This window comes from Scyliorhinus torazame, chromosome 12, assembly GCF_047496885.1.
Source record: "Scyliorhinus torazame isolate Kashiwa2021f chromosome 12, sScyTor2.1, whole genome shotgun sequence".
Classification (NCBI taxonomy): domain Eukaryota; kingdom Metazoa; phylum Chordata; class Chondrichthyes; order Carcharhiniformes; family Scyliorhinidae; genus Scyliorhinus; species Scyliorhinus torazame.
Window position 1 is genome coordinate 8,307,381 of NC_092718.1, and position 27,477 is coordinate 8,334,857.

The window sequence follows — 27,477 nt, forward strand, 5'->3', positions numbered from 1 at the left end:
ATTCACCTACCCTGCACATACTTGGGTTGTGGGGGCGAAACCCACGCAAACACAGGGAGAATGTGCAAACTCCACACGGACAGTGACCCAGAGCCGGGATCGAACCTGGGACCTCGGTGCCGTGAGGCAGCAGTGCTAACCACTGCGCCACCGTGCTGTGCTGAATAATTAATACATTGTCTGACATTCCACTCTATGCAATCTCAATTGAAATTTCAAAGCCCTTGCTGAGAGAGTAATAGGCTAAGCCTTCCACTACTTCTCATTTCTCAGCTATACTGATTGACCTCTGTTAACCTATCTCTGAATTTCATGGCAAGTCCAATATGGCAGCAGGCAGTGCACCTCTAAGTGTGTGTTTTGTGTCCACTATATGTGAGGGCTAAAGGCTCCGTTTAGCATCCAAACAGCAGGCCAATCTGTTAACACTGCAGGAATTTTCCCACAGACATGAGTCTCTTGGCCTTTATCTTTAAGCTATTAGAGGGCGGCACGGTGGCGCAATGGTTAGCACTGCTGCCTACGGCGCTGAGGACCCGGGTTCAATCCCGGCCCCGGGTCACTGTCCGTGTGGAGTTTGCACAACCTCCCCGCGTCTGCGTGGCTCTCACCCCCACAACCCAAAGATGTACAGCTTGGGTGGATTGGACACACTAAATTGCCCCTAAATTGGAAAATAAATGATTGGGTCCCCCAAATTATTTTTTGAATCTTTGAGCTAACAGGCAGTAAAAGCCTCAAAAAGGACAACTGACCCCAGCTCATAATCCACAAAATCTATTTATGATAAACTATTATAGCCAATCTTTAGTGCCAGGCATACTTATGGACAATAAAGTTAGTCTTTCTCTGAAAAATGTTCACAATGAGAAACTGATTATTCGAGCATGCAACACAGTGAAAAAAAAACTTTTTTATTCCATGGAATTGAGCAGAAGTCTAGACCAAAGAGCTGAACAGAGAGAGTATTCAACCCTCCAAACATCTGATGAATCTCTTGTTACAATCAGGTGCAGGCAAGACGGTGAAGGAGGATTCTGAGACCGAGCAGGCTTTTAGTGATGAGGCTGAAACAGAAACATCACCAACAAAATCTCCAACAACACCAAAAAAACTGAAAGGCAAGAACGCATCAGGTAAGGAGCCCGGGGATGATGCCAGCTCACCGGGTTAGAACTCCAGATCAATAACCCTCCCCGACTCTGTAACCTACGCCAGCTCTGTAATCCTCAGAAATCTCTGCATTGTTCCGATTCTGGCCTCTCGTGCATTCCAGATTTTAATCACTCCACTATTGTCGAATCTTCAACTGCCTAGATCAAAGCTCTGTAATGTGCTCCTCTCCTTCTGCCTCTATACTTCTCTCTCCTGTAAGATGCTTCTTAAAACTTATATCTTTGACCAAGGTTTTGATCACCTGCCGGAATACATAGTGGTTAGCACTGTTGCTTCACAGCTCCAGGGTCCAAGGTTTGATTCCCAGCTTGGGTCACTGTCTGTGCAGAGTCTGCATGTTCTCCCCGTGTCTGCGTGGGTTTCCTCCGGGTGCTCCGGTTTCCTCTCACAAGTCCCAAAAGACAGGGGGCGCGATTCACTGACCCCCCCCCCACCGGGTCGGAGAATCGCCGGGGGCTGGCGTGAATCCCGGCCCCACCGTGTCCCGAATTCTCCGCCACCAGGGATTTGGCGGGGGCGGGAATCGCGCCGCGGCGGTCGGCAGGAATCGCGCCGGTCGGCGGGCCCACCCCCGGCGATTCTCCGGCCCGAAGTCCCGCCGCTGTCAACCCTCTCCAGCCGGCGTGGATTAAACCACCTACCTTACCCGCGGGAGCAGGCGGTGCGGGCGGGCTCCAGGGTCCTGGAGGGGGGCGCGGGGCGATCTGACCCCGGGGGGTACCCCCCGCGGTGGCCTGGCCGGCGATCGGGGCCCACCGATTGGCGGGCCGGCCTGTGCTGTGGGGGCACTCTTTTTCTTCCGCCTTCGCCATGGTCTTCACTATGGCGGAGGCGGAAGAGACCCCCTCCCCTGCGCATGCGCGGGGATGACGTCAGCAGCCGCTGACACTCCCGCGCATGCGTCGCCCGGTGAAGTCCTTTCGGCGCCGGCTGGCGTGGCACCAAAGGCATTTCCCGCCAGCCGGCGGGGCAGAAATCACTCCGGCGCGGGCCCAGCCCCTCAAGGTGAGGGCTTGGCCCCTAAAGGTGGAGAGACCTCCACACGTTTGGGGCGACCCGACGGCGGAGTGATCCGCGCCGTTTTTGGCGCCGGGTAGCGGACATCGCGCCAGTTTGCGGAGAATCCCGACCATGCTGTTAGGTGAATTGGACATTCTGAATTCTCCCTCTGTGTACCCAAACAGGCGCCGGAGTGTGGCGACTAGGGGCTTTTCACAGTAACTTCATTGCTGTGTTAATGTCAGCCTACTTGTGACAATAATAAACATTATTATAAAGATTATATTTTCTTATGTGGCTCAGCATCAAACTTTGTCTCGATAACACTTCTGTGAAGCTGAGGCTATAAAAACAAGTTTGTTCCGTGCCTTGCACAGAGTGCTATTTTTCTCTGAGTGCCGGGGGTTAAGGTAGGAGTGGGAGTTTAGGGAAGTGGGGGAGCAGAGATGTAAAAAGAGCTTGAGCTGAGAGTCAGAGCGGAGATTTAAAAAGCGTGGGAACTTCCAGAGACACCTCTGGGTTGAGTTTGAAAAACAATGCAGGAATGGCACATTAGGAAAACAGTGGGAGCGATCAAACTATCTCATCATGCCCGGTGACGCGATGAGGCCGTTAAATCTCACGATATTTGCGATGCTCATAACACCTCACGAGATCTAACAAGATCCGTTACAATCTGGATCTCGCCCTCGCTGGGCAAGGTCAAGATTTACAAATTTAAATGAGCAGTTGGGCACGCGATGCTCTCGAGGCTCGGGGACAACCACCTGGGCCTGGGAGACCTCGCCATGGCGCTGTTTAGCACTGGTCCACACATACGTGGACTAGGCGTGGCAGCACCTGGGGGGGTCTCCCAGGCTATCAGAGGCCCCCCGGTGGTCGGCTTCTGGATGCTGCCACCCGGGCACCAAGGCACTGCCTGGGGTAAGAAGGGAGGGAGACAGAAGATGGGAAATTATAGGCCGGTTACTCTGACTTTGGCCATGGGTAAAATTTTGGAGTCCATTTTAAGTGCATGATAAGATAGGACTCAGTCAGCACGGCTTTGTCAAGGGGAGGTCATGCCTTACAAATCTCTTAGAGATCTTGAGGAGGTAACAAGGAGGTTAGACAAAGGAGCACCAGTGGGCGTAATTTATTTGGATTTTCAGAAGGCCTTTGACTAGGTGCCATGCAGGAGGCTGCTAAATAAGATAGATGCAATGGGGAAAGACTTCAGAAGTCTGAAGCACAAAGCGACTTGGGAGTCCTAGTTCAGGATTGTCTTATATTGTCATAGGCCTCCAAATAGTTCTAGGGATGTAGAGGAAAGGATGGCGCAGATGATCCTGGATAAGAGCGAAAGTAACAGGGTAGTTATTATGGGAGACTTTAACTTTCCAAATATTGACTGGAAAAGATATAGTTCGAGTACATTAGATGGGTCGTTTTTTGTACAGTGTGTGCAGGAGGGTTTCCTGACACAATATGTTGACAGGCCAACAAGAGGCGAGGCCACGTTGGATTTGGTTTTGGGTAATGAACCAGGCCAGATGTTGGATTTGGAGGTAGGAGAGCACTTTGGGGACAGTGACCACAATTCGGTGACGTTTACGTTAATGATGGAAAGGGATAAGTATACACCGCAGGGCAAGAGTTATAGCTGGGGAAGGGCAATTATGATGCCATTAGACGTGACTTGGGGGGGATAAGGTGGAGAAGTAGGCTGCAAGTGTTGGGCACACTGGATAAGTGGAGCTTGTTCAAGGATCAGCTACTGCGTGTTCTTGATAAGTATGTACCGGTCAGGCAGGGAGGAAGGCGTCGAGCGAGGGAACCGTGGTTTACCAAAGAAGTGGAATCTCTTGTTAAGAGGAAGAAGGAGGCCTATGTGAAGATGAGGTGTGAAGTTTCAGTTGGGGCGATGGATAGTTACAAGGTAGCGAGGAAGGATCTAAAGCGAGAGCTAAGACGAGCAAGGAGGGGACATGAGAAGTACTTGGCAGGTAGGATCAAGGAAAACCCAAAAGCTTTCTATAGGTATGTCAGGAATAAGCGAATAACTAGGGAAAGAGTAGGACCAGTCAAGGACAGGGATGGGAAGTTGTGTGTGGAGTCTGAAGAGATAGGCGAGATACTAAATGAATATTTTTCGTCAGTATTCACTCAGGAAAAAGATAATATTGTGGAGGAGAATGCTGAGACCCAGGCTAATAGAATAGATGGCATTGAGGTACGTAGGGAAGAGGTGTTGGCAATTCTGGACAGGCTGAAAATAGATAAGTCCCCGGGTCCTGATGGGATTTATCCTAGGATTCTCTGGGAGGCCAGGGAAGAGATTCCTGGACCTTTGGCTTTGATTTTTATGTCATCATTGGCTACAGGAATAGTGCCAGAGGACTGGAGGATAGCAAATGTGGTCCCTTTGTTCAAAAAGGGGAGCAGAGACAACCCCGGCAACTATAGACCGGTGAGCCTCACGTCTGTAGTGGGTAAAGTCTTGGAGGGGATTATAAGAGACAAGATTTATAATCATCTAGATAGGAATAATATGATCAGGGATAGTCAGCATGGCTTTGTGAAGGGTAGGTCATGCCTCACAAACCTTATCGAGTTCTTTGAGAAGGTGACTGAACAGGTAGATGAGGGTAGAGCAGTTGATGTGGTGTATATGGATTTCAGCAAAGCATTTGATAAGGTTCCCCACGGTAGGCTATTGCAGAAAATACGGAGGCTGGGGATTGAGGGTGATTTAGAGATGTGGATCAGAAATTGGCTAGCTGAAAGAAGACAGAGGGTGGTGGTTGATGGGAAATGTTCAGAATGGAGTTCAGTTACAAGTGGAGTACAACAAGGATCTGTTCTGGGGCCGTTGCTGTTTGTCATTTTTATCAATGACCTAGAGGAAGGCGCAGAAGGGTGGGTGAGTAAATTTGCAGACGATACTAAAGTCGGTGGTGTTGTCGATAGTGTGGAAGGATGTAGCAGGTTACAGAGGGATATAGATAAGCTGCAGAGCTGGGCTGAGAGGTGGCAAATGGAGTTTAATGTAGAGAAGTGTGAGGTGATTCACTTTGGAAGGAATAACAGGAATGCGGAATATTTGGCTAATGGTGAAGTTCTTGGAAGTGTGGATGAGCAGAGGAATCTAGGTGTCCATATACATAGATCCCTGAAAGTTGCCACCCAGGTTGATAGGGTTGTGAAGAAGGCCTATGGAGTGTTGGCCTTTATTGGTAGAGGGATTGAGTTCCGGAGTCAGGAGGTCATGTTGCAGCTGTACAGAACTCTGGTACGGCCGCATTTGGAGTATTGCGTACAGTTCTGGTCACCGCATTATAGGAAGGACGTGGAGGCTTTGGAGCGGGTGCAGAGGAGATTTACCAGGATGTTGCCTGGTATGGAGGGAAAATCTTATGAGGAAAGGCTGATGGACTTGAGGTTGTTTTCGTTGGAGAGAAGAAGGTTAAGAGGAGACTTAATAGAGGCATACAAAATGATCAGGGGGTTGGATAGGGTGGACAGTGAGAGCCTTCTCCCGCGGATGGAAATGGCTGGCACGAGGGGACATAGCTTTAAACTGAGGGGTAATTGATATAGGACAGAGGTCAGAGGTAGGTTCTTTACGCAAAGAGTAGTGAGGACGTGGAATGCCCTACCTGCTACAGTAGTGAACTCGCCAACATTGAGGGCATTTAAAAGTTAATTGGATAAACATATGGATGATAATGGCATAGTGTAGGTTAGATGGCTTTTGTTTCGGTGCAACATCGTGGGCCGAAGGGCCTGTACTGCGCTGTATCGTTCTATGTTCTATGTTCTATATTAACGTGAAGGTTCAGTCAGCAGTTCGGAAGGCAAATGTTCGCCTTCATTTTGAGAACTAGAATACAAGATCAGGGATGTACTTCTGAGGCTGTATAAGGCTCTGGTCTGACCCCATTTGGAGTATTGTGAGCAGTTTTGGGCCCTGTGTCTAAGGAAGGATGTGCTGGCCTTGGAAAGGGTCCAGAGGAAGTTCACAAGAATGATCCCTGGAATGAAGAGCTTGTCGTATGAGGAATGGTTGAGGACTCTGGGTCTGTACTCGTTGGAGTTTAGATGGATGAGAGGGGATCTTATTGAAACTTACAGGATACTGCGAGGCCTGGATAGAGTGGACGTGGAGAGGATGTTTCCACTTGTAGGAAAAACTAGAAGCAGAGGACACAATCTCAGACTGAAGGGACGATCCTTTAAAACAGAGATGAAGAGGAATTTCTTCAGCCATAGGGTGGTGAATCTGTGGAACTCTTTGCTGCAGAAGGCTGTGGAGGCCAAATCACTGGGTGTCTTTATGAAATGAAAATCGCTTATTGTCACAAATAGGCTTCAAATGAAGTTACTGTGAAAAGCCTCTAGACGCCATATTCCGGCACCTGTTTGGGGAGGCTGGTACGGGAATTGAACCGTGCTGCTGGCCTGCCTTGGTCTGCTTTCAAAGCCAGCGATTTAGCCCTGTGCTAACAGAGATAAATACGTTTTTGATTAATAAGGGGATCAGGGGTTATGAGGAAAAGGCAGGAGAATGGGGATGAGAAAAATATCAGCCATGATTGAATGACGGAGCAGACTCGATGGGCCGAGTGGCCTAATTCTGCTTCTATGTCTTTTGGTCTTATGGTTTTTGATGTTTTCTTCATTTTATGTTTAAGTAGTAAAGGTCTTGACATGAACATGAGAACATTAATTCAAGTGAATAAAATCACTATTTTAATGAAGAGATAACCTGGTTAAAATAAACAATTTACTATTACCCTTAAAATCACAGGCAGGGGCATCTTGTAATATGCAATAAGCAGCTATACCTAATTATTCATACACCATCATTTCAGAACTCAAAGCCCAGGCATTACTGCTGTTAGGGAGATCAGAAGCTGAGAATCAGGAAGGATTATTGATCTATTTCTTTGTTTCAGGTTATCTCTTCTACTCCCTTCCCACAGTCTTATTAAATTGCCCAGTCGCTGTAGTGGACAGGGAGTGTTGCTATATTGTATAATCACACGGTCACTATGGGCGGATTTCTCCCAATTTGACACTCGGTTCTGTGGTGGGGGCGGGAATATGGAATGTTTTCCGTTGCAGAATCCGGTGGAAAAACATGCCAAATATTCCAGCCCTGACCTCATTAATTCTGCACCTGGGTGTTTTGTCCTGTATTTCATGGTGGGGCAGATCTGAATCGCACCTTGTCTATCATCCTGCCTGGTGTCACATTGAGAAGGCGTCCAACATCGCTGACCGACTATTGAAGAAAGAAAATGGACCGCCTGAAAATGACCAGACACATCACCAACAATCTGTCCTGGTCCACCCACGTCGATGCTGCCACCAAGAAAGCACAACAGCACCCATACTTCCTCAGGAAACGAAGGAAATTCGTCCTGTCCACACTGACTGTTACCAATTTTTACAGATGCACCACAGAAAGCATCCTATCGGGCTGCATCACAGCCTGGTATGGCAACTGCTCGGCCCAGGACCGCAAGAAACTACAGGGAATCGTGAACATAAGACCATAAGACATAGGAGAAATCACCCAGGAGACATCACCCAGTCCATCACACAAACCCGTTCCCATCCATTGACTCCATTTACACCTCCCGCTGCCTGGGGAAAGCGGGCAGCATAATCAAAGACCCCTCCCACCCAGCTTACCCACTCTTCCAACTTCTTCCATTAGGCAGGATATACAAAAGTTTCAGAACACGGACTAACAGATTCAAAAACAGCTTTTTCCCCACTATCACCAGACTCCTGAATGACCCTCTTATGGACTGAACTGATGTCTCCACACACTTTCTCTACTGAGTAGTACAACCCTCCGTATGCTCCCCTGATGTCTGTGTCTATGTATTTACATTGTGTATCTATGTATGTCCTATGTTTTTTCATGTATGGAACGATCTGTCTGGACTGTACGCAGAACAATGCTTTTCACTGTACCTCAGAACATGTGATAATAAACCCAAATCTAAGTCCATGAAGCACTCTGAGACATACGATGAATGTCCTGTGAACGAAGGTGGATTGCCAGGAACATGCTGAGGCGGGAAGATGGACCCCCGACAGGACACAGAATCTGGAAGGTCCAACTGTGGGTGTTCCGGGGTCCAGGGTTGGGTGCTGCCTCCATCCCGAACTCCGGAGGCAGCCCCAGGCATTGTTCAGGTGCGTCCCAATGTCTGCGTGCCACATTGTTCCAAATGTATTGCCTGCCAGCGAGATTTCCCACCTGCATCGCAGAGGACCTGGCGTGGGGGGCGATCCTTCATCTGCATCTTATTAGCAGGGTGCAAATGAGGTTCGTGCCTGCCAGGGCGGGTTTTCTGACCCGCCCTGGCAGGCACCAGCGGGAGATCACCCCGATGGGATTTCTGGACCTCCCGCCATATTCTCCCCCCACCATCTGCCACTGCCGGGGGCTTAGAAGAATTCTGTCCTGTATTTTGCAATTAATGATAGAACCACAAGTACACAGAATGACAGTCACTATGTAATTATGTAATTGTTGTATTGTGTGAACAAAGTTAATGAAAATGATACGGCCGCTGTGCCATATAGAGAATGATAATCTCTATATTGCATCAAAACTATTACAGATACTATGTGGTATATAATGGAATTAATAACTGAGAATGGGGGCGGCATGGTGGCGCAGTGGTTAGCACTGCTGCCTCACGGGGCGGAGGACCCGGGTTCAATTCCGGCCCTGGGTCACTGTCTGTGTGGAGTTTTCACATTCTCCCCGTGTCTGCGTGGGCCTCATCCCACAACCCAAAGGTGTAAAGAGTAGATGGATTGGCCACGCTAAATTGCCCCTTAATTGGAATAAAAATTGGGTACCCTAAACTTATAGGGGGAAAATAAATAAATAACTGAGAATGACCAGGCTTTGTGGAATTGAGATCATTACGATGATATGTTATGACTCCACAGAATTCTCCTTGTTTTCCTACAATAACGGAGTGGTGGTCACATCCAGCCGGGAGATGGACAACAATCGCAGCGCAGTTTCAGCAACCTCAGCCTTTGCCATTGCCACAGCGGGCGCCAACGAGGGCACACCCACCAAGGAGAAGTTCAGGCGGATGTCCTTGGCCAGTGCAGGTACATTTTACACTTTGGCACAGGGGAACTGATCTCTTTATGCTGGATCCCTCGCAATAATAATTCTTGGTAATTGATTCTATAATATCAAGGGGACATTTGAGCCACATTAATTAATAAGACCAAGGGCTGTGGGGACAAACACAGAACGGATTGCCTTTTTAATTTACAAAACAAGCTGCACAGCATAAATGAAGGAAACAAATATTGGAATATATCTCATCAGGTTCCATAGATCAATATTAACAAACTAGCAGCAGGAGGAGGCCATTCAGCCCCTCGAGCCTGCTCCACCATCCAATAAGATCATGGTAGATCTGATTGTGGCATCAACTCTACTTTCCTGTCTCCTCGCTAAAGTCTGTGATTCCATTGTCAATCAAGAATTGATCTAACTCAGCCTTAAAAATATTCAATGACCCAGCAGGCACTGTTCTCTGGGGAAGAGAGCGCCACAGAATAATAATACTCAGAGAAAAGACTTCTCCTGATCTCCATCTTAAATGGGAGACCCCTTGGCCAGGATTCTCCGAGCCCACGCCAGGTCGGAGAATCGCCGGTGACACCAGAAATTCCCGCCACGCTGCTCCGACGCCGGGACGCGATTCTCCGGCAACTGGAGAATCGGCATCAGTCGCGGGCGCGCGCGGTTGACATGGTCGACCGGCCAAATTCCGCCGGCATGGTTCCAACCTGGTATCACCCGGCGGGAGCTCAGACCCGCGGCCGCAGTGGCCGTCCTGGTGGGAGTGCGGGGGGATCAGACTCCGGGGGGACTCCACGACGGCCAGGCCCGCGATCGGGGGCTACCATTCGGCGGGCGCGCTCGATCTGGAGGGGGCCTACCTCCTTCTCCGCAAGCCCGCTGTGTCGCTACGCCATGTTGCATCGGCGCGGAAACAGCCACCACGCGCATGTGCCGGCGCGTAAACGGCCGGCGCGCACATGCGCGGACCCGCGGCGGCAGTGTAGGGCCGTGTATCAGCGCCGGAGCAGTGCACAGCACTCCGGCGCTGTGCTGGCCCCTGTGGCCCACTGAATCGCTGGGCCCCTCCGGTGTTTACGCCACGTCAATCCTTGGCTGGGATTTTGGAGAATCCCGGCCCTTATATTTAAATTGTGTCCCCTAGTTTTAGTGCAACTGTGCCACAACATTCCTACTTTTATATTCCATTCCCCTTTCAATAAATAACAACGTTCCAGCTCCTTTCCCAATCACTTGCTGTACCTGCATGTTAGCTTTCGGTGATTGATGTACCAGGGCATCTAGGTCCCTCTGTTCCACAGAATTCAGCAATCTCTCTCCATTTAAATAATTTACTGTTTTTCTATTCATCTTGCCAAAGTGAACAAGGTCATATTTTCCCACATTATATTCCATCAGCCAATGTCTTGCCTTAGTCACTAAACCTGTCGCCGTCCCTTTGCAGGCTCCTTAGCCAGAACTTTCCAGCCCAAATGTCCAGCGAGCCGTTGAAATCTCTGTTCACGTCAGCCGCACCAGAGGATCCAGCTGACGTGAAGCACTGGAAGAATTTGGTGCTTATATGTCTTCACAACTTCCTTTCCTGTCTATCTTTGTGTCTATCGTTGCGTCTATCGATCATCTCAGTAATTTGGCAACCATACATTCAGTCCCTTCACACAAGTCGATGATATAGATTGTAAATAGTGGATGCCCCAGCACTGCTCCCTGTGGTACTCCCCCCGCCCCCATACACACACTCACACACACACTGAGCTCTTTTTGTGCAGTGGCCTTTGATGTGACACCCTACCTGATTGAAAATCCTGTCTCATTGCACATCACCAGGTCTAGATTAACCTGCTCTCTGGTTGGCTCTAGAACATGCTGCTCTAGGAAACTGTCCTGAATAAATCTATGAACCGTTTTCCAGACTACCTTTGCCAATCTGATGGCAATCAATACATCCTGTGCGAGAGTGAGTCAAGGAGCCTCATGAAATTGCATTCTTGACACAGTTATTTTCTATTAATGAAAGTAACACAGTGAATTTTAACTGAAGTTGTGGTGTATCAGTGTTAGAATCATAGGATCATACAGCACAGAAGGAGTCAATTTGGCCCATCATGTCTCTGCTGGCTCTTTGTAAGAGTACGATAAAGGGGTCTGTGTTATAAACTGCAAAATGTATGTGCTTGACAAGGGAGTGTGTGATATATTGCACTGTGAATATTTTGATGAAGGATATCTGACTGAGAGATTTACTTGTCTGTTATTGAGGCAGTTGCAGAAAGTTCATGTCTCATTCTTTGAGGGGTGCAATAGAGGGTGCAGGGTCGATCTTGTCGGGCAATTGAGAAAAATGGGCAAGTGTGAATCAACATGATTGAAGTGAATAGAATTACAACTGGGGAGAGATGTAAATCTGATTGCAATACCCAATGGTGCAATATCACCAATGCTTGCTTTTGTCAATGTTAAACCTTTCCCCCTAGAATTGTCATTCTCATGTGTTTCTGATATGCGTGGCGCTCATTATACAATTTACCAGAAGGGGCAGCACGGTGGCGCAGTGGTTAGCACTGCTGCCTCACGGCGCCGAGGACCCGGGTTCGACCCTGGCCCCGGGTCACAGTCCGTGTGGAGTTTGCACACTCTCCCCATGTGTGCGTGGGTTTCACCCCCACAACCCAAAGATGTGCAGGCTAGGTGGATTGGCCATGCTAAATTTCACCTTAATTGGAAGAAAAAGAATTGGGCACTTTAAATTTGAAAAATAAATAAATAAACGTACCAGAGATTGGTTCACACATCACTCTCATGGGTAAATCCCAACACTCCAGGAATGGCGTGAGATCTGAGAGAACTCTCAGTGAAGCAAATGGCTGCAAGAACAGCAACCCTTGTTTGAAAACTACTGAACAATTTTAAGTTTACATAAGCTGTTATATCTCTGAAAGTCAGGCAGTTGGAGCACCATTCTTACAAGTTTACAAAGATACATATTACAAACATGCACCTTCAACCCAACCAAGAGTTTAAGTTTTACATGGGAGCAGAAGAGAATCCTCAATTAATATCCATCCCATTCCTACAACTAAACCCTCAAATAATATACAATTAACATGAGAGTGTGAGGGCATCACTTACATTTAACATGTTAAGCAAATCTATGAACCAGTAAGTAAAGTAAAGTCACCATAGTTCTAGATGGCCACTGGCTCCTTTCCCTTTGAGGGGGTTTTAACTTGAGGATCACAACAGGGTACGGTTGGGCCTTCATGAATAACCTCAGCCAGTACAGGAATTGAACCCTAGGCTGTTAGCCTCACTCTACAACCAGCTGTCCAGCCAACTGAGCTAAACCGGTGTCCAGTGAGTGCAACGTAACAGGGATAGTCATTGTGAAAAGTCGAATAGTAAGAGATCAAAGTCTGGGAGCTAAACTAATCCTTGATAACTGACTTTTAAATACACAGTATTTTTTACCTTCCTTTGAAGAATTGCAAATTGCCAATTCGTTTCCCACTACCTCCAAGTTGCTTCAAAAACTTCCAGTGAATGAGATTTACCAACTTACCGTCAGTCCCTCATCTCTGCTCAAACAGAATTGTTTCAGCCAGAATGAAGTTACCAAAATATCATGGATTTTCAACATTGAAATCTCAAAAAGGAATAGTTTGTTAAATACCAAAGGAACTAATCATGGACATACTATCCATATATTAAACTCCCTCCTGTTACCAGAGAGGTTGTAATAAGGAGCTTTGCTCAATGCAATGACTTTAGTGATTAAACATGGGGCAGAGGTTCTGCTTTCAGAAATCTAGGCACAACTATGCTCAAACTTGGGCAACTTGTTCGTTTTGACAGAAGCGTAAGAAATCTGTGAGAGTTGATTTCAGATATATAATCATATATTCAAAGGGGGAGGACATAATACATCATCGTAAGATCTGCCTTGCTCATTGGTATCATTCTGTTTACTTATTTCTGAATTTACTTTCTGCTGTTGATTCTAGGTTTTCCTGCTGATCAGAGAATTTGTGACAAAGAGTTTGTCATTCGAAGAGCAGCGACGAATCGTGTGCTTAACGTGTTGAGACACTGGGTCTCAAAGCATTCCCAGGTAGTGTTTTGGCCGTGAACATTAGCCAAGCTAATGGGTCTTGTACTAAGTTCGTCTCCATTTTGTTGCAGCTTTCACTAAACGTGTGCACCTCACACTGAAATGAATTGGCCAATCAATAGTCTTTATTAGTGTCGCAAGTAGGCTTACATTAACGCTGCAATGAAATTACTGTGAAAATCACCTAGTTGCCACACCCCGGCACCTGTTCGGGTACACGGAGGCAGCATTCAGAATGTCCAATTCACCTAACAAGCACGTCTTTCGGGACTTGTGGGGGGAATCCGGAGCACCCAGAGGAAACTCACACAGACATAGGGAGAACATGCAGATTCCACACAGTGACCCAAACCAGGAATCGAACCTGGGACCCTGGCGCTTTGAAGCAACAGTGCTGGAAACCTCACAACCTTTTAGAAAGCACTTGGATGAGCAAGAATAGACACTTAGCCTGTGTGCGCAGGTGACAGGTTGTATCAAATTTCTGGGACCCTATTAGCTAAATGGGCCTTAGATTCGGGCAGCATGGTAGTACAGTGGTTAGCACGGTTGCCTCACAACGTTCTCCCCGTGTCTGCGTGGGTTTCCTCCGGGTGCTCCGGTTTCCTCCGACAAGTCCCGAAAGACGTGCTGTTAGGTGAATTGGACATTCGGAATTCTCCCTCTGTGTACCCGAACAGGCGCCGACCAGAGGATTTTCACAGTAACTTCATTGCAGTGTTCATGTAAGCCTACTTGTGTCACGAAGAACAATGAATGAAAATCACTTATTGTCACGAGTAGGCTTCAATGAAGTTACTGTGAAAAGCCCCTAGTTGCCACATTCCGCCGCCTGTTCAGGGAGGCTGGTACAGGAATTGAACCGTGCTGCTGGCCTGCCTTTGTCTGCTTTAAAAGCCAGCGATTTAGCCCAGTGAGCTAAACCAGCCCCTAACAAGATTGAGAGATTGAGATTGAGACATGTGCGAGGATACCGGAGCACCCGGAGGAAACCCACGCAGACGCGGGCAAAAGGTGCCGACTCCACACAGACAGTGATCCAAGCCGGGGATCAAACCCGGGTCCCTGACGCTGTGAAGCAACGGTGCTAACCACTGTGCTACAGTGCCGTCCTTAATATGCTGTAATCGTTGACTAAAGGGATGAGACAGAACAATGGCACATGGCAATGGAGGTGTTACTGTGCAGTTTTAATAAAGAATAATAAATATGGTTATTTACGCAGTTGAGTTGTTTAAGATGATTAATGTATTTAATGGTTAGGTAGAGAGAAACTATTTCCTCTGGTGGCAAAACTTTTAAATAAGGGACATAACACTGGAATGCACTGCCAAGTGAGGTGGTTGAGGCAGGTACATTAGCGACCTTTAAGACTTATCTAAATAGACACATGAACAGACGGGGTATAGAAGGATACAGGCGGTTGGTCTGGACAGGACATGTGATCGGCGCAGGTTTGGAGGGCCAAAGGGCCTGTTCCTGTGCTGTATTGTTCTTTGTTCTTTGTTCTATAAGCTTAAAATTAGAGATAAGCCATTCGGGGTGATGTCAGGAAGTGGTTCTTCACGCAATGGGCAGTTCAAGAAGAAGAGCTACTGCCACCTTATTGGGTTGATAGTAACGGATAATAAATGTGGTTCCTTCCACTTCATCCACATCCCAAAAATACACATGAAATATTATTTTAGAACCATTAGCATGAGCATAAATGGATCGATGGCCTTCTTCATCTGTATTAATTTCATGACTTTTCTCTCGGAAGCTGGAGCCTAGGGTTATTGATAATGCTGAGCATGAAAGATTCAGGGTGAGATTTAAGTTGAAACAGGGTTTTTGGACAGAAGCTCGAGGTTATTTGCAAGGAATAGAAAACTCATATTAAAAAGTTGCTCTAAGGCTTCAAGCAAGAATTCCCTTTTCATGTTTCAGTGAAGCTGTCACAATGAACTGTGTTGGAATTCCAATTACTGCTTCAAGTATATTGCTGATTCTGGTCACTGAAGCACACTTCCCACACCAGGAGGATGATGTAGCTCAGATACAGAGCCAGTGGGCCAGCTTTCCCCATTCAAATGTTGCTGGTTACCCATTTAACCGATTCATTTCTTGTTACTGTGCAAATTGGGACGTTTAGGCTATTGCCTGGACTCTCAGAGACAGAAAGATTGAAAGAAAGAAAGTTTGATGAATGGATTGATTGATCTATGGAATGATCGACAGATCCTCTAGATTAGGCACAACTGGGAGGTGTTTATGTGGGAATTGGAGTTCCACTCTGGGTGTCCCATGAAGATTATGTTGTACAGTAAGAAGTCTTACAACGCCAGGTTAAAGTCCAACAGGTTTGTTTCGATGTCACTAGCTTTCGGAGCGCTGCTCCTTCCTCAGGTGAATGAAGACTAAGAACGGGACGCCCCAGAATGCTGAGTGAATCTCTTCATTCACCTGAGGAAGGAGCAGCACTCCGAAAGCTAGTGATTCGAAACAAACCTGTTGGACTTTAACCTGGTGTTGTAAGACTTCTTACTGTGCTCACCCCAGTCCAACGCCGGCACCTCCACATCATGATTACGTTGTAGATGGTAGAGCTAACTACATTGAATGAAGTTTCACTTCATAAAAGTCTAGGATCCCTGAGAAAATGATGACCGCTCCCCTTCACTGCAACTGTGTCAGAGCGTATTTTCTATAAAGCTTTCTAGGAGCCTTTAAGTGTTTATTAACTATTTACAACTGTATTCAGAGATAGTAAGGCACGAAGCCGCTTGCAGAACCATCTCTCACTACGCTCTGGTTCCCCCAAACCCCCTCACAAATCCTGCGTTGTATTCATTGAATATCACACATCCTACTTCCACCCCCCACCACCAAATATCTCTTGTGGTGGTGACATGAATTTCCAACATCAGTTCTTGGCTTACTTGGAAGGCATGGAGGACGTATTTGCTCCAATTGTTCCTGGAATGCCCATAAATCAGTCGGTTTCTGATTTGCTGTGGGAGGTTGCCGAATGGATGTTCTCTTCTTCTTCTTTTCTTTTGAGGAAGTTCCTTTTGAAATTATGACGCTAGCTCCCCGATCTTGAAGGAATAGAACTTTGTCAGCTTCTCCTGATGTTCATCCAGCTGTATCTTCAAATCCAGCAAGTCCGTCGTCTGGTAAAAAATACCTTAAGCACCTTCAATGGTTCCTGTCCCTGGGGTGAAGTGCTATGCAATCCCAAAGTCACATTCATGAATGAATCAGATGAATAAACGGGAGAATGAAGATTATTTTCAAGCAGAGTTGATGGTTCATTGTTGGTATTGTAGGAGTTTATGTAGTATGCACACATTCTGCCATCAAACCAGTGTGTTTCTTTCCTTCACTGGGCACCACAAGAGATTCAGAAATTAAATCAACATCTGGGGTAGAGCTGGATTTAGCCTACATTTCTGTTGCGAGGTAGTCTTCTACCCGATGGGTTCTTCTTCTATTGCTTGCCTTCTACATCTGAGATACATGTGAGATCAGGCGGTAACTCTTCAGCAGTTATTTCTTCTCCGGGTTTTCCTAAATCAAATTTATTTTCTGCAATTATTTCACTCAGCATTCTGGGAGGCACCATTCTTAGTTTGTCGTCAGGCAAGTCAGTCCCTGCACTAGGTTGTATTATGTCGGTTTAGCTCAGTTGGCTGGACGGCTGGTTCATGATGCTGGTTCATGAGGGACGCCAGCAGTGTGGGTTCAATTCCTGCACTGGCTGAGGTTATTCATGAAGGTCCCGCCTTCTCAACCTTACTCCTTGCCGGGTTGAATTACCACTCGTCAGCTCACTCTCAAAGAAGGGGAGAGCATGGTTTTGTGAAGGGGAGGTCGTGCCTCACTAATTTGATCGAGTTTTCGAGGAGGTGACAAAGATGATGGGAAGTCAAACTTCTGTAAAGCATTTGACAAGGTACCTCATGGTAGACTGGTACAAAAGGTGAAGTCATATGGGATCAGAGGAGAGCTGGCAAGTTGGATACAGAACTGGCTTGGGCATAGAAGACAGAGGGTAGCAGTAGAAGGGTGCTTTTTTGAATGGAGGGCTGTGACTAGCGACGTTCCACAGGGATCAGTTCTGGGACCTTTGTTGTTCGTGGTGTATATAAATGATTTGGAAGAAAATGTAGCTGGTCTGATTAGTAAGTTCGCACACAATACAAAAATTGGTGGAGTTGCAGATAGTAAAGAGGATTGTCAGAGGATACAGCAGGATATAAACTGGTTGGAGTGTTGGGCAGAGAAATGGCAGATGGAGTTTAATCCGGACAAGTGTGAGGTAATGCACTTTGGAAGGTCCAATGCATGTAGGAATTACACAATAAATGGTAGAACTCTAGTGAGTACTGGCAGGCAGAGAGATCTGGGCGTGCATGTCCACCAATCACTGAAAGTTGCAACGTATGTGGATAATAATGGATAGAGCAGGGACAGGAATGGTTGTTGCAGGTGCCGGGGTTTAGATATTTCAGTAAGCTCAGGGAAGGTGGGAAAAGAGGGGGAGAGGTGGCATTGTTAGTCAAGGACAGTATTACGGTGGCAGAAAGGACGTTTGGTGAGGACTCGTCTACTGAGGTAGAAACTGAGGCTGGCTGAGGTTAGAAACAGGAAAGGAGAGGTCACCCTGTTAGGGGTTTTCTATAGGCCTCCGAAAAGTTCCAGAGATGTAGAGGAAAGGATTGCAAAGATTATTCTGGATAGGAGCGAAAGCAACAGGGTAGTTGTTATGGGGGACTTTAACTTTCCAAACATTGACTGGAAACACTATAGTTCGAGTACTTTAGATGGGTCCATTTTTGTCCAATGTGCGCAGGAGGGTTTCCTGACACAGTATGTAGATAGGCGAACAAGAGGCGAGGCCATATTGGATTTGTACTGGGTAATGAACCAGGACAGGTGTTAAGATTTGGAGGTAGGTGAGCACTTTGGTGATAGTGACCACAATTCGATTCCGTTTACTTTAGTGATGGAAAGGGATAGGGATATACCGCAGGGCAAGAGTTATATCTGGGGGAAAGGCAATTATGATGCGATGAGGCAAGACTTAGGATGCATCGGATGGAGAGGAAAACTGCAGGGGATGGGCACAATGGAAATGTGGAGCTTGTTCAAGGAACAGCCACTGCGTGTCCTTGATAAGTATGTACCTGTCAGGCAGGGAGGAAGTGGTCGAGCAAGGGAACCGTGGTTTACTAAAGCAGTCCAAACACTTGTCAAGAGGAAGAAGGAGACTTATGTAAAGATGAGACATGAAGGTTCAGTTAGGGTGCTCGAGAGTTACACGTTAGTTAGGAAGGACCTAAAGAGAGAGCTAAGAAGAGCCAGGAGGGGACATGAGAAGTCTTTGGCAGGTAGGATCAAGGATAACCCTAAAGCTTTCTATAGATACGTCAGGAATAAAAGAATGACTAGGGTAAGAGTAGGGCCAGTCAAGGACAGTAGTGGGAAGTTGAGTCCGAGGAGTTAGGAGAGGTGCTAAATGAATATTTTTCGTCAGTATTCACACAAAAAAAAGACAATGTTGTCGAGGAGAATAGTGAGATTCAGGTACTAGACTAGAAGGGCTTGAGGTTCATAAGGAGGAGTTGTTAGCAATTCTGGAAAGTGTGAAAATAGATAAGTCCCCTGGGCCGGATGGGATTTATCCGAGGATTCTCTGGGAAGCTAGGGAGGAGATTGCTGAGCCTATGGCTTTGATCTTTAAGTCATCTTTGTCTACAGGATATAGTGCCAGAAGATTGGAGTATAGCAAATGTTGTCCCCTTGTTCAAGAAGGGGAGTAGAGACAACCCCGGTAACTATAGACCAGTGAGCCTTACTTCTGTTGTGGGCAAAATCTTGGAAAGGTTTACAAGAGATAGGATGTATAATCATCTGGAAAGGAATAATTTGATTAGAGATAGTCAACACGGTTTTGTGGAGAGTAGGTCCTGCCTCACAAACCTTATTGAGTTCTTTGAGACGGTGACCAAAAAGGTGGATGAGGGTAAAGCAGTTGATGTAGTGTATATGGATTTCAGTAAAGCGTTTGATAAGGTTCCCCACGGTAGGCTACTGCAGAAAATACGGAGGCATGGGATTCAGGGTGATTTAGCAGTTTGGATCAGAAATTGGCTAGCTGGAAGAAGACAAAGGGTGGTGGTTGATGGGAAATGTTCAGACTGGAGGCTAGTTACCAGTGGTGTACCACAAGGATCTGTTTTGGGGCCACTGCTGTTTGTCATTTTTATAAATGACCTGGAGGAGGACGTAGAAGGATGGGTGAGTAAATTTGCAGATGACACTAAAGTCAGTGGAGGTGTGGACAGTGCGGAAGGATGTTACAAGTTGCAGAGGGACATAGATAAGCTGCAGCGTTGGGCTGAGAGGTGGCAAATGGAGTTTAATGCAGAAAAGTGTGAGGTGATTCATTTTGGAAGGAATAACAGGAAGACAGAGTACTGGGTTAATGGTAAGATTCTTGGCAGTGTGGATGAGCAGAGAGATCTCGGTGTCCATGTACATAGATCCCTGAAAGTTGCCACCCAGGTTGAGAGGGTTGTTAAGAAGGAGTACGGTGTGTTAGCTTTTATTGGTAGAGGGATTGAGTTTCGGAGCCATGAGGTCATGTTGCAGCTGTACAAAACTCTGGTGCGCCCGCATTTGGAGTATTGCGTGCAATTCTGGTCGCTGCATTATAGGAAGGATGTAGGATGTGGAAGCATTGGAAAGGGTGCAGAGGAGATTTACCAGAATGTTGCCTGGTATGGAGGGAAGATCTTATGAGGAAAGGCTGAGGGACTTGAGGCTGTTTTCGTTAGAGAGAAGAAGGTTAAGAGGTGACTTAATTGAGGCATACAAGATGATCAGAGGATTGGATAGGGTGGACAGTGAGAGCCTTTTTCCTCGGATGGTGATATCTAGCACGAGGGGACATAGCTTTAAATTGAGGAGAGATAGATATAGGACAGATGTCAGAGGTCGGTTCTTTACTCAGAGAGTAGTAAGGGCGTGGAATGCCCTGCCTGCAGCAGTAGTGGTCTCACCAACACTAAGGGCATTCAAATGGTCATTGGATAGACATATGGACGATAAGGGAATAGCGTAGATGGGCTTTAGAGTGGTTTCACAGGTCGGCGCAACATCGAGGGCCGAAGGGCCTGTATTGCACTGTAATGTTCTATGCACTTTGTTCTATGTAAGGTGGTCAAGAAGGCATACGGCATGTTGGCCTTCATCGGTCGGGGTATTGAGTATCGAAATTGGCAAGTTATGTTGCAGCCAATTAGTTAGGCCTCATTTGGAATATTGTGTACAATTCTGGTGTCCACACCACCGGAAGGATGTGGATGCTTTGGAGAGGGTACAGAAGCGGTTTACTAGGATGTTGCCTGGTATGGAGGGCATTAGCTATGAGGAGAGGTTAGATAAACTCGGTTTGTCCTCACTGGAACGACCAAGGATGAGAGGTGACCTGATAGAGATCTACAAGATTATGAGTGGCATGGACAGAGTGGATAGTCAGATGCTTTTCCCCAGGGCAGGAGAGTCAAGTACTGGGGGACATAGGTTTAAAGTGTGTGGGGAAAAGTTTAGAACAGATGTGTGAGGCAGGTTGTTTACACAGAGGGTGGTAAATATATGGAACGCGTTGCCTGGGGAGGGGGTGGGAGCAGGTACGATAGCGGCATTTAAGAGATATTTAGACAAATATATGAATAGGGTGGGAATGGAAGGATACGGACTCTGTAAGTGCAGGCAGTTTTAGTTTAGGCAGGTACCATGGTCAGCGCAGGTTTGGAGGGCCGACGGGCCTGTTCCTGTGCTGTATTGTTATTTGTTATTTGTTCTTTCCTTCAAACTGGACTGAGACAGTGGTCTGCCTCCACAAAACTTGTCTGTCACCCTGGATTAAAACTCGGTTCTGCTTCCGTAGCTCAGACTGTCGTGCTAATTGCACTGCCTTGGACAACGTTAGAACTTCTCTGACTCTTGCCAGAAAATCAGACAAGGTTTCATCGAGCACACCCACCGCTATACGGCCTTGGATTAGTTGATCCTTTAGAACCCAATTATCAGGCAAACGATACAGGTGATCAATGAAAAAGTGAATACTTACGCCATATTCCTAAATGCACCTGTTAAACCTTGTCCAGTCTAAAATAGTGTTCCTCCAAAAACCGAAATATCAACCAAAGACTTTAATGGCCTCTTTATAAGACCATAAGACATAGGAGCGGAAGTAAGGCCATTCGGCCCATCGAGTCCACTTCGCCATTCAATCATGACTGATTTCAACTCCATTTACTCGCTCTCTCTCCATAGCCCTTAATTCCTCGAGAAATCAAGAATTTATCAACTTCTGTCTTAAAAACACTCAACGTCCCGGCCTCCACCGCCCTCTGTGGCAATGAATTCCACAGACCCACCACTCTCTGGCTGAAGAAATTTCTCCTCATCTCTGTTCTAAAGTGACTCCCTTTTATTCTAAGGCTGTGCCCCCGGGTCCTAATCTCCCCTGCTAATGGAAACAACTTCCCTACGTCCACCCTATCTAAGCCATTCATTATCTTGTAAGTTTCTATTAGATTTTCCCCCCAACCTCCTAAACTCCAATGAATATAATCCCAGGATCCTCAGACGTTCATCGTATGTTAGGCCGACCATTCCTGGGATCATCCGTGTGAATCTCCGCTGGACCCGCTCTAGTGCCAGTATGTCCTTCCTTATAGGTTGCAGTATCCTGTTTGTGTGGGTTTCGCCCCCACAACCCAAAGATGTGCAGGGCTAGGTGGATTGGCCATACTAACTTGCCCCTTAATTGGAAAAAATGAATTGGGTACTCTAAATTTTTTTTAAAATAGATTGCTGTGTCCTCATTAACACCGTGTCTGCACTGCTGCCAATGGAATAGAGGAGTGCACTGATGTGGGCAGCACAGTAGCACAGTGGTTAGCACTGTGGCTTCACAGCGCCAGGGTCCCAGGTTCGATTCCCCGCTGGGTCACTGTCTGTGCGGAGTCTATACGTTCTCCCCGTGTCTGCGTGGGTTTCCTCCGGGTGCTCCAGTTTCCCACAGTCCAAAGACGTGCAGGTTAGGTGGATTGGCCATGATAAATTGCCCTTAGTGACCGAAAAAGGTTAGGAGGAGTTATTGGGTTACGGGGATAGGGTGGAAGTGCGGGCTTAAGTGGGTCGGTGCAGACTCAATGGGCCGAATGGCCTCCTTCTGCACTGTATGTTCTATCTTCTTTATTAGGCTTCCATGCTAACCCCGAAGCGGTCCAATTCCTGTTGATTCTGTGATGCCAGTTTTGCCATTGTGCTAGTTGCTTGGGCCCTTCTGCATCGTAAAAGGATTCAGGCAGAGGTAGGACTTTCTTCATTATTGTCTGTGATTTTGAGTCAACTGTTGTGGGACTCCATTGAAGTTTTTCCCTCTGATTCTCTGCCACAGCCATTCCCTGGCTACCTTGTATTCGGTGGTATTTACTTCCCTACCCCATCTGTTTTGTCGGGGATCCGCGCCATTTAGTAGGTTTATCACTATGCAGTATCATCGTAAACGGTCCCAGGGCGTATTTAACATTGACTGCTGGAAAAAAGGCCTCAGGACCTTTCAAACATTTATTAACTATATTCAATTAAAGGGACAGAGAAGCATGAGGCTCCTTCCAGAACCATCTCTTAAAGCTGCAATGGCATGTGATCTGACATCACCGGTTTTGTACATTATTAGTGTCACTCTCGAGACGTTAAAGAAAATATTTTAAAGGGCAGCACGGTAGCATTGTGGATAGCACAATTGCTTCACAGCTCCAGGGTCCCAGGTTCGATTCCGGCTTGGGTCACTGTCTGTGCGGAGTCTGCACATCCTCCCCGTGTCTGCGTGGGTTTCCTCCGGGTGCTCCGGTTTCCTCCCACAGTCCAAAGATGTGCAGGTTAGGTGGATCGGCCATGATAAATTGCCCTTAGTGTCCAAAATTGCCCTTAGTGTTGGGTGGGGTTACTGGGTGATGGGGATAGGGTGGAGGTGTGGATTTAAGCAGGGTGCTCTTTCCAAGAGCCGGTGCAGACTCGATGGGCCGAATGGTCTCCTTCTGCACTGTAAATTCTATGTAAATTCTATGATATAATATATATTTGTCAGCTGGACTACTTTAAAAAGTCATTTTATTTATGGACAATTATTGAACTGACAAGATGTCTCCAGCTGGTCAAATACAATCAAATACAATAGAATTCATAGAATCCCTACAGTGCAGAAGGAGGCCATTCAGCCCATCGAGTCTGCACAGACCCTCCGAAACAGCACTTCACCTAGGTCCATTTACCCCACCTTATCCCCGTAATCCCACCTAACCTCTAACCTATTGGTCACTAAGGACAATTCAGCAAGGCCAGTCCACCTAACCTGCACATCTTTGGGCTGTGGGAGGAAACCAGAGCACCCGGAGGAAACCCACGCAGACAGGGGGAGAATATGCAAACTCCACACAGACAGTCATCCGAGGTTGGAATTGATCCTGGGTCCCTGGCACTGTGACGTAGCAGTGATAACCATGCTGAAGTTCAACAGTTTCAAAGTTAACAAAGGCTTCAAACATCTGGAATGTAACACTCAAAGAACAAAGAAAGGTACAGCACAGGAACAGGCCCTTCGGCCCTCCAAGCCTGCGCCGACCATGCTGCCCACCTAACCGACAAAACACCTGAAGGAAAAAATCCTGAAGTAAAAGAGGAAAAATAAGAATATTGGTCTGAACTGGTCTTGTATACTTTAAAATGGAACACCAGTAAAAAGGGAGAAGATTTCAACGGCATGTGGGCCAGCCATAGAAGAGCAATTTTGTGTGCATCGGTAGCATTATTTAAATCGGAATCCTCTAAATAAATTTGAAACTGCTGCTTGAACACCCACCAATTAACATCAAGTTTACCGGTGATCTGAATTCTCGTGGAGCTTCAGCTTTGCCGATCAGTCCTGGATTCGTCGAAGTTCTGCAGACACAAGTTGGTGCTTTGAGATTCGAATAGCTTCTTAGTTTTCTGTACTATGTTCTTACTAAATTATACTAGTTAGCTACAGTAGACATCCCTGGTACCATGTCACATTACACTTTGTGTTAATATGTTATTATTCTTTCCCTGTAATCCATAATGGTCTGATGAGTTGATGATAAAGAAACCACCAATCTTTAGATTGAAGCAAAACAAATTTATTGAATAACGATTAAATTAAATAGAGTTTGCACATTCTGCAGAGCTATAACTATTAATAAAGTAAGATTGAGTCTGTTAAACCGTAATCTAAAATCTAGAATTAGCTAATGATCTCCCCGTGCTACTTCTCTCTAATCTAAACTACTCCTTGAGCTGTGATCAATCTGCTAACACTCCCCAAGATTCCCTGAGGTCTGATATTTATACTGGGAACTGGTAGTGCCCTCTAGTGTTTGAATTAGACTGAGATGTAATAATTAACCCTTCACTGGCGTACCTTTATACATATCAATTACACTAGTCCAAACCATTTTTTCCTTCTGTGGAAGCCAGACAACACAATGGCCCTGCAGACGATGGGTCCGCTCCAGCCAATCGCAAACAAGGGCATTCTTTTGCAGATCTCAATATCCCATTATGGCGCTAACTTTTGAAGCGTTGCCTGTTCGAAGACAATGATTTTGACAAGTGGGCTTCATTTAGATAACCCATAACCAGCTCCTTTGGCCAACATCGAGGAGGTGTGTCACATGACCTCTCCCAAGTTGCGCTGTAATATTGTCTGAGGGAACCGAACTCAGGTAGTTACTGTTTGACCCTAGCGTGAACAGAACCCCAAGCCTGTGCTGCCGACCATCAAGCTGGTGGCAGTAAAAAGAACTCTGACCCTCATCAAACCTGCCAACTGCTGGAGCCTTGGAACCCGGGCCTCCCGCCTGCTGCACTCCACGTGTGTTCTCCCATCGAGGAATCCTAGGTTTGAGTGCCATTCGAAGGTGTGAATCAATATTTCTAGATTGATACTTTAGTGCAGTACTGAGAGAATTCTGTCATTTCAGAGTTGCAGTTTTTGGGATGAAACACTAACCTGAGGTCATCTCAGCCTACATAGAATAATAGAATTTACAGTGCAGAAGGAGGCCATTCGGCCCATTGAGTCTGCGCCAGCCCTACTCAAGCTCACACCTCCACCAATCCCCTAACCCAGCAACCCAACCTAACCTTTTTTTTTTGGACACTAAGGGGCAATTTAGCACCGTCAATCCACCTAACAGCTCATCTTTGGACTGTGGGAAGAAACCGGAGCACCCGGAGGAAACCCACGCAAATACGGGGAGAATGTGAAGACTCCGCACAGACAGTGACCCAAGCCAGGAATCGAACCTGGGACCCTGGAGCTGCGAAGCAACAGTGCTAACCACTGTGCTAACGTGCCGCCCCACGGGTGGACCAGTGTTGAAGATCCTCAGCGTTATTCATAGAAAAGCAAGTCACAGCTGGAATGTATTCTTCCACCAGCCCAACTGAAGCATTATGTTGATTTGTCATTTACTGTCTGCGCGCAATTTGAATGATACATTTTGGATATAAAACAATGACTGAACTTCATTGGTTGAGACATGCATTGGGACACTCGAAATGCTTACTGGTATTTCAGAATGCGGTGTTTAATGTCAATAAGTTGCAAAGTGATGTGAGTGAGTTGTGTTTCCGAACAATACAAGTGAATTCGTTGACAACTTGCATTTTGTAATATTCATTTCGGGGATGTGGGCGTCAAATTGACATCAATGTTGCAAACAACCTGTTGCTCATCCCTAGTTTCCTTGAGAAGGTGGTGATGAGCTTCCTTCTTGAACCCCTACAGTCCATGCGGTGTAGGGACACCCACTGTGCAGTTAGGGAGGGAGTTTCTGGATTTTGACCCAGCCACAGTGAAGGACCGGCCGATATATTTCCAAGTCAGGATGGTGATTGACTGGAAGGGAAACCTCCAGGTGGTGGGGTTCCCAGGTATCTGTTACCTTTCTCCTTCTAGATGGTAGTGGTTGAAGGTTTGGAAGGTGCTGCCTAAGGAGCCTTGGCGAGTTACTGCTGTGCATCTTGTAACTGGTACACACGGCTGCCACTGTTCGCCAGTGGTGGAGAGAGTGAATGTTTGTGGAAGGAGGAGCAATCAAGCAGGCTGCTTTGTCCTGGATGGTGTTGAGCTTCTTGTGTGTTGTTGGAGCTGCGCTCATCCAGGCAAGTGGAGAGCATTCCATACCACTCCTGACATGTGCCGTGTAGATGGTGGACAGGCCTTTTGGGGTCAGGAGGTGGGTTTCAAACTGCAGGATTCCTAGCCTTTGACCTGCTCTGGCAGCCATAGTATTAATATGGCTAATCCAGTTCAGTTTCTGATCAATGGCAACCCCAGGATGTTGATTCTGGGAGATTCAGTAATGGCAGGGGCTGGTTTAGCACACTGGGCTAAATTGCTGGCTTTGAAAGCAGACCAAAGCAGGCCAGCAGCACGGGTTCAATTCCCGTACCAGCCTCCCCGAACAGGCGTTGCAATGTGGCGACTAGGTACTTTTCACAGTAACTTCATTTGAAGCCTACTTGTGACAATAAGCAATTTTCATTTCATAATGCCATTGAAAGTCAAGGGACAGTGGTTAGATCCTTTCTTGTTCGACATGGTCATTGCCTTGTACTCATGTGGCACGAATGTTACTTTGTATGTTATTTATATAGCACTACAAGGTAGGGGCGCCATCAAACAAACTTTGACGCCAAGCAACATAAAGGTGATCCAAACCTTGATGAAAGAGGTAGGTTTATAGGAGCGTCACTAAAATAGGGACGATATGGAGAGACAAAGAGGTTTAGAGAGGGAATTCCAGAGCTTTGGACTCTGGCAGCCGAAGGCAGGGCTGTCAATGGTGGAGCGATTAAAATTAGGGATGTTCAAGATGCCAGAATCTGAGGAAAAATCTGGAGTTAGCAAAGGTATGGAGAAGCATTGGTGGAGATGGGCGATGTTCTAGATGTGGGAGGAGGCGGTCATGGTAATGAATGTGCCTTT

General features: G+C 46.7%; 1 protein-coding gene across 1 annotated transcript in view; it reads left to right on the plus strand.

Annotated features, from left to right (window-relative positions):
- Window positions 1–27,477, plus strand: part of LOC140387375 (ras-specific guanine nucleotide-releasing factor 1-like) — a 207,188-nt gene that overhangs the window by 149,493 nt on the left and 30,218 nt on the right. The window contains exons 17-19 of the mRNA XM_072470378.1: window positions 1,011–1,136; window positions 9,136–9,306; window positions 13,294–13,400. Of these exons, the coding sequence (XP_072326479.1) occupies window positions 1,011–1,136; window positions 9,136–9,306; window positions 13,294–13,400 (404 nt within the window). The remainder of the gene's footprint in view (window positions 1–1,010; window positions 1,137–9,135; window positions 9,307–13,293; window positions 13,401–27,477) is intronic.